General features: G+C 45.9%; 1 protein-coding gene across 1 annotated transcript; it reads left to right on the top strand.

Annotated features, from left to right (window-relative positions):
• Positions 1-4,894: 4,894 nt before the first annotated feature.
• eppk1 (epiplakin 1) lies at positions 4,895-14,406 on the top strand (the record flags this gene model as incomplete). The annotated part of the gene is made up of 1 exon (XM_080527228.1): positions 4,895-14,406. One exon carries the CDS (start codon positions 4,895-4,897, stop codon positions 14,402-14,404), a length of 9,510 nt encoding a protein of 3,169 aa, XP_080383354.1. The 3' UTR covers positions 14,405-14,406.
• Positions 14,407-14,528: the final 122 nt, after the last annotated feature.

The raw sequence follows: 14,528 nt of genomic DNA, 5'->3' as shown, positions 1-14,528 counted from the left end.
TCCTCCCTGCAGCGCGTCCGCAAGCCTGCATCTACCCTGGATGTGATGCGTCGGGCCCAGACCCAGACAGTCCAGGGCCCCACCTCCTATGTCCCCAAACCCAGGGCTGAAAGGGAGAGCCAGGAGGGCATGATGGACCGCCAGGGCTACCGCCATAAGAGGGGACCCAACGATGAAGAAGCCCCATCTGATAGGCCTCCTATGAGGTTCAGGGGCTCCTACCAGTCCCAAGCCCCAGCTGGGGAGCCTGGAGCCCATGCCCAGACCTGGAGGAACCAGAGGGGAGAGGAGGGACGTGGAGGAGAGGAGAGCCGGGGGAGAGGCTCTTATGCTCCCTCTGAGGGCAGGCCCCTTAGGTCAGCTGCCCCAGCTAGAGATGTCAAACCAGTGGTGCCCAAGGCCCCTATCTCTACCCCTATTGAGATTGTAGTAGCCATGCCTGTTCTGGAGGTCGTCGAACCAGCCCTTCCACCAGCATTCATTCCTGCTGTGGAGCCAGAGGCCGTGGTGGAGGAAGTGGTGGAGGAGGTGGCATTTGAGGCACCCACACCTGTTGAACAGGCGGGGCAAGTAGAGGAGGAAGTCATCGCTGTGGAGCCAGCAGAGGTGATCCCAGATGTCTGTGAACAAGAAGTGCCAAAGCCTGTCGCGGAGGAGCTGGAGGAGGCAGATGAGGAGGCAGATGAGGAGGCAGATAAGAAGGTAGATGAGGAGGTAGCTAAGGAGGCAGATGAGGAGGTAGCTAAGGAGGTAGATGAGGAGGCAGATGAGGAGGTAGATGAGGAGGTAGCTGACGAGGTAGCTAAGGAGGTAGCTGAGGAGGTAGCTAAGGAGGTAGCTGAGGAGGCAACTATGGAGGTAGCTGAGGAGGCAGATGAGGGGGTAGCTGGGGAGGTAGCTGAGGAGGTAGCTAAAGAGGTAGCTGAGGACGTAGATGAGGAGGTATCTGGGGAGGTAGCTGAGGTGGTAGCTGAGGAGGCAGCTAAGGAGGTAGCTGCGGAAGCAGATGAGGAAGTAGCTGAGGACGTAGCTGAGAAGGAGGCCCAAGAGCCTGTGGAGGTGGTTGAAGAGGTCGTGGTTGAAACAGCTCCTGTTGAAGAGCTGAATGATGGATCCTCTATTCAAGAGGATGAGGAAGATGAAGAGCAAGAGGATGAAGAAGAGGAACAGGAAGAAGATGATATTAAGGTAGTAACTACCACTGAGGTATTCACAGACCTTACAGAAGGCACTCACAGAATGCCCTCCGAGGTGACCCAGGAAGTAGTCACAGTGGTGGAGGAAGTAATACAGACCCAGGTCATCTCTGAGTCTAGTATCATCATGGAAACCTCCATAGCGGTTTCAGAACTTGGACTTGAGAATGAGCTGGAGCAGAGCACTGTGGCCTTCCAAGATGAGTTTGTGCCTCCCGTTGTTCTGTCTGTGTGCCCCATCGCAGAAGACCCTGAGGAGGAGATGGAGGTCAAGAAGGTCTGGCCTGACTCCATAGAAGGTTTGACCTCATTGTAGTTTCACTCCTCCTCCTCCCTCCTTCCCTTCCGTCTTCTCTGTCCCTTCTTCCTTACTGCATCGGTGACATCACAGGCGTTACTAGGGGTACTGTTTGTGTTTGTGAATGTGTGGGATCTTGTTCCTCACTCAACAACAGTTGACAACAATTAACAAATCAGCAATAAAATATACTAGACTGTGGACAATTCCTGTGGAAATTGAGAAGTGTGCTTGCCCCCCCCCCCTCCTCCCCGGGGCACTCCACTGCATCCCCCGGCGAAGACCGCGTTTCTCTAGCTCACCCAGGGGCTGAGCTAACTAGCACTAGCTAACTAGTTAGCTAACTCCCCTGCACCCCCCGGCGAAGACCACGTGTCTTTACGTCACTCAGAGGCCGAGCTGTGGCGTTTTGAATATTGCCCCATTCATTGTTTATGGGATTTTTTGTCCGCTAAACGGGGCATTGTGGGTAAACCGTAGGCCGTAACCTTCAGTCGGACAATAGCAACGCGATGGAACAAGCCGCACGTTTTGACAACTCTCATGTCTACCTAGTGCCAAAACTGTGGGACGAGTAGCCGGGGCAAATTTTGCTATAATAATAATAAATATATATGTACAATACTAATAAGTGTTGCTTGCTACTGCAAGCACACTTAAATATAGCAATTATATGCAGTTCTTTTTAAACTTACATTCTAGTACATACTGTCATTTTTCTATTTAATAAATATTGTATTATCAGCAATGAGAGGATTTCACCTGAGGCTAGAGCCACACACAACTATGTAGTTTGATGGTATAACTACATTTGTTTCATGAGATTAGGTGACAAACAAAAATGTCATGTAATGGAATGTTTTTGTTGTTTCGCTGTTTCCAAAAGTTAATTGTACTGCCAAAACCTTACAAAGAATGGTGTTATTGTTGAACAAGTTTTTTAATAAGCGCTTTATTGCTCCTACGAACCCACAAATCACATATACACAAAGAAACCCTGGCAAACCCAATACATCCACAAAGTGTTATCCTACTTTGCGCTACAACAATGACGCAATTGAACATTTACAGTCACTCTGGGGAGGCTGGTGGAGGTATAAATCGGAGGACGGGCTGACTGCAATGCATGGAATGGAATGAGAAGTACTATCAAACACATGCGAGCCCGTCCGCCGATTTCTACCTCCACCAGCCTCCACTGCAATCACCCATATATGGGTTATTATTATGCATTACTACAAGCCCGATTGACTAAATGCCTGTACAGTTTTATACTGTAAGCTGTATTTGACTTCAGGGTGATAAATTCAAATTGGTGTAGTATACTCTCATTATCTTACAGGGTGTTTAAACATTGACAGAACAGGTGATAACCATAAGCCTGTATTTGCAAAAAGCCTGTGTTTTGGTTCCTTCAGACAGGTTCTCATATTAGCTTGTTTTCACTATGATAAAAACCGATCAATACGTCTCTTGATCTGTGGGTCAGTGTGTTAAAGGGTTTTTCAATGTTAGACCTCATTTCACACTTTACTTTGAGTGTTGATGGCTCATCCATTTTTTTGCCTGGCTCCGGGGCTACCATTAAGCCATACCAGTATACGTGAATGGGATCACCTGTATGCTAAACTCAAGAATGGAAAAATACACAAAAACATGTCTGGATGAGCCTACACAACTCCAAGTAAGTAGAAAATGAGGTCTAACATAGAAAAATGTTTCCCTTTCGGCATTGAGACATGAGGCATTGCTATTGCATTGCATGAGGTGCCAAGAACACTGTCGCAAACCTTTAACCCACTGACATTATCAACGGGCAGAGCATGTTTTACTGCATGTCTTTTTTGCCATTGAAAGATATGAATAGCCTTTTCCTTCTCATCATGCAAAACAGTTCACATGAACCAGGCATAACACTTCAGTGACCTGATGCCTGTTTATAGAACCACAAATGCACACAAATAATCTCTCATTGTATGTAACGGCATACCCACACCAGCTTAATAATAAAAGAAAACACAGTCTAAATCGAAGAGGGTGTAGTAGCTAACGTAGCTAAGATTAAAAACATGAAGTTTCGGTCTCGCAATCTTTAACAGACAAGCATTCCTTAAAAACTGCATAGGGAAAACACACCCATCCACACCCTCTCTACTCCCACGGAGTCTGTAATGATGTCATGATGTCATGCAGAACACAAATGTAGCACATAAATCTTCCTGACTTTCCTATAGGAGATACTGGCCTCCTGCCAGTACCTTTACACTCCTGCTTTCTCTCTTCCTTAACAAATTGCCTTCCTTGGTTATGCCACTTTGGCTACACATATACTTTAAGGTAGCGACTGTATGTATGTATTTGACCTATTTATGGTAAGATTTCTGGCAATCACATCACAGGTGATTGTAATCTAGGGTTTATAGAGGTATTACTCATCTTTTGTGAGGTGACTTTGTGTGGTAATTTAACATTGTTTGTGTTTATACTTAAAATACCACCAATACATCTCTTGTTAATACTCTATAAAGTAAACTAATCTTTACTTTACTTTGATCAATCATCAAAGTTTGACTTTCAGTGTATAGATGCTATCAAATAGATGTTTTGAGTGTTGTTGTGAGTGTAACAGGAGAAGTACATGTGTAACTCAAGTGACATACCACATGGCTGCATCTTGAAGTTCCAGTTTAATTCTTCACAGCAGTTCCAAGTCTTGGCATGCCTAAAGCAAATAAAGATATTTATGTGGTATAGTCAGTCATACTGACTGGCACAGCTAGGGTACATTTAATTCCCTGTCATGGCAGTTATTAAATGGAAATGCAATAAAAGAAAAAAACATTTAATTTTATTAGACTGAATATAAATGTAATTTACTCCAGCTGTACTGACTAAAACCGCAGACATGAGTGACCCATAGAATGTGAGGTAGAAACTTAACACAGGAGTAAGTAAGAAACACATCCCACACCACACAAGTCAGAGTAACTTGAGCCTAAGTGCCTTACTCAAGGGCACACTAGTGGTGAAGGGCAGATGTTGAAGGGCACTAATTGTTGAAGGGCAGATGCTTAGAAAAAGAAAGTGTCTTGCTTACTTTTACAAGCGGCAACACTGCACTTTGTGGCGTATCGGCCAATTCACAACTGCGGAGTGCAGCCTTAAGTTTTTGTTTTTTTTCAGCTTTGCTGAATGATTACGTCTCCTCAAGTTTTGCCACACATTCAAATGAACATCAAGTAACTCATATCAAAACCAATATTTTACACAACAGTATAATCTATATCTATAATTTTTACTTTCAAACCTAGTCCCGAAGCACCAACTGAGTCAGATGTTTTCAAACATCAAATGATTCTAACAAATTATTTTCTATCTTTACACAGATTTGAATGTCAAGATGGCCTCAATCACTAAGCAAAATGGCCATGGAGAATGCTCTGGAGCAGTGGCCGGTGTGTTCCTGGAGAAGACAAAGGAGAAGATCACAATATATCAAGCGATGAAGAAACGTCTACTGAAGCCAGGAACGGCGCTAGCCCTCTTGGAAGCTCAAGCTGCCACTGAGGGAATCGTAGACCCCATCAACAACCTAAAACTTCCAGTCGAAGATGCTGTCAAGAAGGGAATTGTTGGATCTGAGATGAAAGAGAAACTCATGGTGGCCGAGAGAGCTGTTCATGGTTACACAGACCCTTACACCAAAGAAATCATCTCTGTGTTTCAAGCTATACAAAAGGATGTAATTCCAAAAGATCATGGATCAAGGTTGCTTGAGGCACAGATATCCACAAAAGGCCTATTTGACCCTCTGGAAAAGGTGTTCATTTCAGTGGATTCAGCCATTGAGAGAGGCTACTATAAAAAGGGCTTACTTACTAAGCAGCTAGAGGAGCTCAAAGTGTACTATGATCCAAACTCACAAGAAAATCTCAACTACCCACAGCTGATAGAGAAATGCATGGTAGACCCTGACACAGGCTTGCTGCTGCTCCCTGTCCGTATCACCTTTAAAGGCCTGCGTAGGGGAGTGTCCTCCACTCAGCTCCTGGCTTCAAACATCATCAACAAGGAGACCTATGACGACTTGCAAAAAGGCAACACTACAACTCAGGATGTGATGCTCATGGAGACGGTGAAAGAGTACCTGGAAGGAAAGGGGAGTATCTCAGGAGTGGCAATGCTCTCGTCCAATCAGAGAATGAGCATCTTTCAAGCCATGAAGCAGGGCATACTAATGCCTGGAACAGCACTGGTTCTGCTTGAAGCACAGGCTGCCACTGGATATATGATCGATCCGGTTGAAAACAAGAAATTCAGTGTAGACGAGGCTATCAAACACAAGCTTGTGGGCCCAGAGTATCATGCCAAATTGCTCTCGGCTGAACAGGCAGTAACAGGCTACAAGGATCCCTACTCAGGTGAAACAATATCACTGTTTCAGGCACTGTCAAAGGACCTAATCGTGAAGCAGCATGGAATTCGCTTACTTGAGGCTCAAATCGCCACAGGCGGAATAATTGACCCCATCAACAGTCACAGACTCCCTGTGCAGGTGGCCTACAAGCAAGGTTTATTTGATGAGAAGATGAATGCAATCCTTGAAGACTCAGGAGACGATACCAAGGGATTCTTTGATCCAAACACAAAGGAAAATCTGACCTATCTTCAGCTGATGGAAAGATCCGTCATCGACCCTGCCACTGGACTCTGCCTGCTCCCTCTGGTAGAACAATCAGGTGTGCTGAATCACAATTTCATTGACTATCAAACTAAACTAACTCTCAAAGAAGTGATGGTGAAGGTAACATGTGGGAAATACATTGGAATGACTGTGTCCCTATGGGAACTGCTGATGACAGAGTACTTTGATGAAGATCAGAGGCAAGACATCCTTCGCCGACACAAACAGGGAAGCCTAACAATCGAAACAATCGTATCAACGGTTCTGGAGGTGATTATGACCTCAGTGAAAACAACCACAGTCGTCTTCGAGGGAATCAGGGAGAACGTCACAGCAAAGGAGCTGATGGAGGCAGACATCATTAGCGAGGATGTTCTGCAGGACCTACAAAAGGGGAAAAAGACAGTGAAGGATGTCACAGAGGATGAAACCGTACAAAACTACTTAAAAGGGACAAATAGCATTGCCGGTGTCTTGCTTCCTGATTCCCAGATCATGACCATCTACCAGGCCAGAAGAAAGGGGAAGCTGATGCCTGGAACTGCTCTGATTCTGCTAGAAGCTCAGGCGGCTACAGGACACATCATTGACCCTATAGCCAATAGGAAGTTCTCAGTGGATGAGGCTGTAAAGGCAAACATAGTGGGGCCGGACCTCCACGGAAAGCTGCGTTCAGCAGAGAAAGCAGTGACAGGGTACACAGATCCATACACTGGCAAAACCATCTCTTTGTTCCAAGCCATGCAGAAAGACCTCATCGTCAGAGATCATGGAATTCGTCTGCTAGAGGCACAGATTGCAACAGGCGGAATCATTGACCCTGTTCACAGCCATCGTATTCCTGTCCACATAGCCTACAAGAGGGAATATTTTGATGAGAAAATGAATCAGATCCTTGATGATCCAAGTGATGACACAAAGGGGTTCTTTGACCCAAACACTAAAGAGAACCTCACATACATGCAGCTCATGTCCAGATGTGTAACTGATCCCAGCACAGGCCTTTGTCTCCTGCCTCTTGAAGGTAAAAGCAACAGAGTCAACATACAAGATAATCTCAAGGGGAGGCTCCAAGCCACAAATGTCACCGTAAAGTATGGTAGATTCAGCGGCAAGCCAGCAACACTGTGGGATCTCATCAACTCTGAATATCTGTGGGAGGATAAAAGGCAGGAGCTATTGAAGCAATTCAAGTCAAAGAAGATCACAGTGGAGGAACTCACTGTCACTGTCCTGGAAATCATTGAACACAAGGAGATAAAGCGTCAAGCTGGCCTTAACTTTGAGGGTCTGAGGGGAAATGTCTCTGTTGTGGACCTTTTAAAGTTAGACATTGTGGACGAAAAGACATACAACAGCCTGATAGAGGGAAAACTGACAAACACAGAGGTAATGAAGATAGACCGTGTGAGAACCTATTTGACAGGAAACAGCTGCGTAGCTGGGGTGATACTTCAACCCTCCAATCAAAAACTGAGCATCTATGAGGCCAAGAAAAGGGGCATTGTGACCCCTGGTACTGCCCTCAGCCTCCTGGAGGCACAAGCTGCCACAGGCTTCATCATCAACCCGATTCTGAACCAAAAACTAACAGCGGAACAGGCTCTGAAGGAGAAGGTCATTGGCCCAGAACTGTACGAAAAGCTCTTGGCAGCGGAGAGGGCAGTAACTGGCTACACAGACCCATACACCGACAAGAAGATCTCTCTTTTCCAAGCCATGAAAAAAGACCTGATTGTAAAGCAGCACGGAATTCGTTTACTAGAGGCCCAGCTTGCCACAGGTGGCATCATTGACCCATTGAAGTGCCTTCATTTGCCTCTCGAAGTTGCATACCGAAAGGGATACTTTGATGCAGAGCTTAATCAGATTCTGTCAGATCCCAGTGATGACACAAAGGGATTCTTTGACCCGAGGACAGAAGAAAACCTGACCTACATGGAAATGTTGAAAAGATGCACAAAGGACACAGAAACAGGCCTTTTTCTCCTGCCACTGACAGACAAAGCTAAGTCACTGAAAACAACAGAGAGAATGTACACAGATGAAGAAATAGAACAGGAGTTTGAGAAGACAACTGTCAATGTTTCAGTGGGGCGTTACTTGGGAACATCAGTCTCTCTGTGGGATTTGATACATTCTGCATACTTCACCGATGATCAGACACTCCAATTCATTGAACAATACAGAACAAGGAAGATAACTACACAAACCATCATAACATCTGTCATTTCAACCATAACCAAACTGGAACAAAATGAAACTCTCAAAACAACAATGGGTCTGAGAAAGCCTGTCTCTGCACAACAACTACTAGACTCTAACATCATTGATTCCAGCACCTTCAAGAGTTTGGAGGAAGGGACAATAGCTCTTGAGGAAGTGATTCAACTGGAATCTGTGAAGCCATACTTCTGGGGCACTGGAAGTATTGCTGGGGTCTTGGCTCACCCTGGCAAAAACGTAATGAGCATCTTTACGGCAAAGACACAAGGTTTGCTGACCCCTGGGACTGCATTGGTACTGCTTGAGGCCCAGGCTGCGACAGGGTTTGTCATTGATCCAATCAAAAACAAATACCTTTCTGTTGATGAGGCAGCCAGAGAACAACTAATTGGATTAGAGATGCATGAAAAGTTACTTTCAGCTGAACGAGCAGTCACCGGCTATGTAGATCCATACACTGATGGAACAATATCTCTATTTGAAGCCATGAAAAAAGATCTGATTGTGAAAAGCCATGGGATACGGCTGCTCGAAGCACAGATTGCAACCGGGGGAATAATTGACCCAATAAACAGCCACAGGCTACCTGTCCATGTTGCCAAGACGCGAGGATATCTCGATGAAGAAACAAATCAAATTTTGTCAGACCAGGATGATGACACAAAAGGATTCTTCGACCCAAACACCAATGAGAATCTAACATACCTTCAGCTGAAAACAAGGTGTGAGAAGGATCCTAAGACAGGGCTCTTACTTCTGCCACTGCATGGAGAAGATGACAGTTACTTTCACACAGATGAGCAAACAGAGCTGACATTCAAAAACAAAACTGTGACCATCAACAAAGGGAAATTTGAAGGCAAAGAAGTGACACTGTGGGAGGTGCTAATATCTGAATACATCTCAAAACAAAAGAGACAACAGCTTCTGGAGCAATACAAGTCAAGAGCACTGACTATTGAGGAAATCACAGAGATAGTGACCACAATAATAATTGAAGTGTCATCTAAAGAAAGAAAATTCAAAGGACTAAGAAAGCAAGTCTCAGCAAGTGAGTTGTATGAGTCAAAGATCATATCCAAGGAACTCTTCACTCAAATTATCCAAGGAGATGTGACTGAAGAGCAAGTTGACAGGATGGAATCAATTCAAAAGTACCTTGGTGCAACTAACTGCATTGCAGGGGTAAGAGTTGAATCCACCCAACAGACCATGAGCATCTATGAGGCCAGAACCAAAGGCCTTCTGACACCTGGTACCTCTCTGGTTCTATTGGAGGCCCAGGCTGCCACTGGATTTGTCATTGACCCAGTAAAGAACCAGAAGCTCTCTGTAGAAGAGGCAGCAGCTCAGGGTGTAATTGGGAATGAGTGGAAAAACAAACTGCTTTCAGCAGAGAGGGCAGTCACTGGATACATCGATCTGTACACCGGAAACACCATCTCCTTATTCCAGGCCTTGGAAAAGGATCTAATAGTCAAGCAGCATGGAATTCGCCTCCTTGAGGCCCAGATCGCCACTGGGGGCATCATTGATCCAGTGCACAGCCATCGTGTGCCTGTAGAGGTGGCGTACCAGAGAGGATACTTTAATGAGGAAATGAACCAGATCCTATCTGACCCTGATGATGACACCAAGGGGTTCTTTGACCCCAACACACAAGAGAACCTCACCTACCTCCAGCTTGTGGAGAGGTGTGTGAGAGACCCTGTTACTGGCCTTAGCTTGCTGGTCATTGTGAAGAAAGGAGAGTTTTACTTCTTCATCGATGAGCAAACAAAGGTCATTCTCAAATCTATGACAACAACTAAAGCTGGAGGTAAATTCCAGGGACAGACAGTGTCCCTGTGGGATCTCCTCTACTGCAAATACATCACTGAGGAGAAGAGGAGAGAGCTTGTGCAGCAGTATAAATCTGGAGCAATCACTATGGAACGCTTCATGGAGACCATTCTGACAATCATTCAACAGACCACCACCACCACCACAACCTGCACCTCTGCAATCACAACTTGCCAACAACCACAGATAAAATCTGAGAAAAGCACAACAACCACAACAACAACAACCGAAAGCTTCCATGGTATCCGGAAAGATGTCACAGCTGACGAGCTGCTTGTATCAAAGATCATTGATGAGAAAATCTATGAAGATCTCAATGCAGGAAAAGTCACTGTGAGTCAAGTGAGTGAAATGGACTCAGTGCGTAAGTACTTGGAGGGAACCAATAGCATTGCAGGGGTGTTTGTTCAGTCAACCCAACAGACCATGAGCATCTACGAGGCCAAAACCAAAGGTCTTCTGACCCCCGGCACCTCTCTGGTTTTGCTGGAGGCCCAGGCTGCCACTGGATTTGTCATTGACCCAGTAAGGAACAAGAAGCTCTCTGTAGAAGAGGCAGCAACTCAAGGTGTGATTGGGAACGAGTGGAAAAACAAACTGCTTTCAGCAGAGAGGGCAGTCACTGGATACATAGATCTGTACACAGGAAACACCATCTCCTTATTCCAGGCCTTAGAAAAGGATCTAATAGTCAAGGACCATGGAATTCGCCTCCTTGAGGCCCAGATCGCCACTGGGGGCATCATTGATCCAGTGCACAGCCATCGTGTGCCTGTAGAGGTGGCGTACCAGAGAGGATACTTTAACGAGGAAATGAACCAGATCCTGTCTGACCCTGATGATGACACCAAGGGGTTCTTTGACCCCAACACACAAGAGAACCTCACCTACCTCCAGCTTGTGGAGAGGTGTGTGAGTGACCCTGTTACTGGCCTTAGCTTGCTGGTCATTGTGAAGAAAGGAGAGTTTTACTTCTTCATCGATGAGCAAACAAAGGTCATTCTCAAATCTATGACAACAACTAAAGCTGGAGGTAAATTCCAGGGACAGACAGTGTCCCTGTGGGATCTCCTCTACTGCAAATACATCACTGAGGAGAAGAGGAGGGAGCTTGTGCAGCAGTATAAATCTGGAGCAATCACTATGGAACGCTTCATGGAGACCATTCTGACAATCATTCAACAGAACACCACCACAACCACAACCTGCACCTCTGCAATCACAACTTGCCAACAACCACAGATAAAATCTGAGAAAAGCACAACAACCACAACAACAACAACAACAACAACTGAAAACTTCCATGGTATCCGGAAAGATGTCACAGCTGACGAGCTGCTTGTATCAAAGATCATTGATGAGAAAATCTATGAAGATCTCAATGCAGGAAAAGTCACTGTGAGTCAAGTGAGTGAAATGGACTCAGTGCGTAAGTACTTGGAGGGAACCAATAGCATTGCAGGGGTGTTTGTTCAGTCAACCCAACAGACCATGAGCATCTACGAGGCCAAAACCAAAGGTCTTTTGACCCCCGGCACCTCTCTGGTTTTACTGGAGGCCCAGGCTGCCACTGGATTTGTCATTGACCCAGTAAGGAACAAGAAGCTCTCTGTAGAAGAGGCAGCAACTCAAGGTGTGATTGGGAACGAGTGGAAAAACAAACTGCTTTCAGCAGAGAGGGCAGTCACTGGATACATAGATCTGTACACAGGAAACACCATCTCCTTATTCCAGGCCTTGGAAAAGGATCTAATAGTCAAGGACCATGGAATTCGCCTCCTTGAGGCCCAGATCGCCACTGGGGGCATCATTGATCCAGTGCACAGCCATCGTGTGCCTGTAGAGGTGGCGTACCAGAGAGGATACTTTAACGAGGAAATGAACCAGATCCTGTCTGACCCTGATGATGACACCAAGGGCTTCTTTGACCCCAACACACAAGAGAACCTCACCTACCTCCAGCTTGTGGAGAGGTGTGTGAGTGACCCTGTTACTGGCCTTAGCTTGCTGGTCATTGTGAAGAAAGGAGAGTTTTACTTCTTCATCGATGAGCAAACAAAGGTCATTCTCAAATCTATGACAACAACTAAAGCTGGAGGTAAATTCCAGGGACAGACAGTGTCCCTGTGGGATCTCCTCTACTGCAAATACATCACTGAGGAGAAGAGGAGAGAGCTTGTGCAGCAGTATAAATCTGGAGCAATCACTATGGAACGCTTCATGGAGACCATTCTGACAATCATTCAACAGACCACCACCACCACCACAACCTGCACCTCTGCAATCACAACTTGCCAACAACCACAGATAAAATCTGAGAAAAGCACAACAACCACAACAACAACAACAATAACTGAAAACTTCCATGGTATCCGGAAAGATGTCACAGCTGACGAGCTGCTTGTATCAAAGATCATTGATGAGAAAATCTATGAAGATCTCAATGCAGGAAAAGTCACTGTGAGTCAAGTGAGTGAAATGGACTCAGTGCGTAAGTACTTGGAGGGAACCAATAGCATTGCAGGGGTGTTTGTTCAGTCAACCCAACAGACCATGAGCATCTACGAAGCCAAAACCAAAGGTCTTTTGACCCCCGGCACCTCTCTGGTTTTACTGGAGGCCCAGGCTGCCACTGGATTTGTCATTGACCCAGTAAGGAACAAGAAGCTCTCTGTAGAAGAGGCAGCAACTCAAGGTGTGATTGGGAACGAGTGGAAAAAAAAACTGCTTTCAGCAGAGAGGGCAGTCACTGGATACATAGATCTGTACACAGGAAACACCATCTCCTTATTCCAGGCCTTGGAAAAGGATCTAATAGTCAAGGACCATGGAATTCGCCTCCTTGAGGCCCAGATCGCCACTGGGGGCATCATTGATCCAGTGCACAGCCATCGTGTGCCTGTAGAGGTGGCGTACCAGAGAGGATACTTTAATGAGGAAATGAACCAGATCCTATCTGACCCTGATGATGACACCAAGGGGTTCTTTGACCCCAACACACAAGAGAACCTCACCTACCTCCAGCTTGTGGAGAGGTGTGTGAGAGACCCTGTTACTGGCCTTAGCTTGCTGGTCATTGTGAAGAAAGGAGAGTTTTACTTCTTCATCGATGAGCAAACAAAGGTCATTCTCAAATCTATGACAACAACTAAAGCTGGAGGTAAATTCCAGGGACAGACAGTGTCCCTGTGGGATCTCCTCTACTGCAAATACATCACTGAGGAGAAGAGGAGGGAGCTTGTGCAGCAGTATAAATCTGGAGCAATCACTATGGAACGCTTCAAGGAGACCATTCTGACAATCATTCAACAGAACACCACCACCACCACCACCACAACCTGCACCTCTGCAATCACAACTTGCCAACAACCACAGATACAATCTGAGAAAAGCACAACAACCACAACAACAACAACAACAACAACCGAAAGCTTCCATGGTATCCGGAAAGATGTCACAGCTGACGAGCTGCTTGTATCAAAGATCATTGATGAGAAAATCTATGAAGATCTCAATGCAGGAAAAGTCACTGTGAGTCAAGTGAGTGAAATGGACTCAGTGCGTAAGTACTTGGAGGGAACCAATAGCATTGCAGGGGTGTTTGTTCAGTCAACCCAACAGACCATGAGCATCTACGAGGCCAAAACCAAAGGTCTTTTGACCCCCGGCACCTCTCTGGTTTTACTGGAGGCCCAGGCTGCCACTGGATTTGTCATTGACCCAGTAAGGAACAAGAAGCTCTCTGTAGAAGAGGCAGCAACTCAAGGTGTGATTGGGAACGAGTGGAAAAACAAACTGCTTTCAGCAGAGAGGGCAGTCACTGGATACATCGATCTGTACACAGGAAACACCATCTCCTTATTCCAGGCCTTGGAAAAGGATCTAATAGTCAAGGACCATGGAATTCGCCTCCTTGAGGCCCAGATCGCCACTGGGGGCATCATTGATCCAGTGCACAGCCATCGTGTGCCTGTAGAGGTGGCGTACCACAGAGGATACTTTAACGAGGAAATGAACCAGATCCTGTCTGACCCTGATGATGACACCAAGGGATTCTTCGACCCCAACACACAAGAAAACCTCACCTACCTTCAGCTTGTGGAGAGGTGTGTGAGTGACCCTGTTACTGGCCTTAGCTTGCTTTCCCTAAACAAATGAGCACATACCTGCCATTCCACCCACTGCATTGTTTTCCCTACCATTGTTTAGACAGGGCAGACCTCCCTGACTAGATCTGTTCCCCCCTGCCTGGAATATTTTGAACTCCCTTGTACTACTGATT

Source organism: Nansenia antarctica, assembly GCF_963989245.1.
Source record: "Nansenia antarctica genome assembly, chromosome: 3".
NCBI lineage: Eukaryota > Metazoa > Chordata > Actinopteri > Argentiniformes > Microstomatidae > Nansenia > Nansenia antarctica.
Note: the sequence above shows the minus strand (reverse complement) of the source record. Positions and strands in the feature narration are given on the sequence as shown.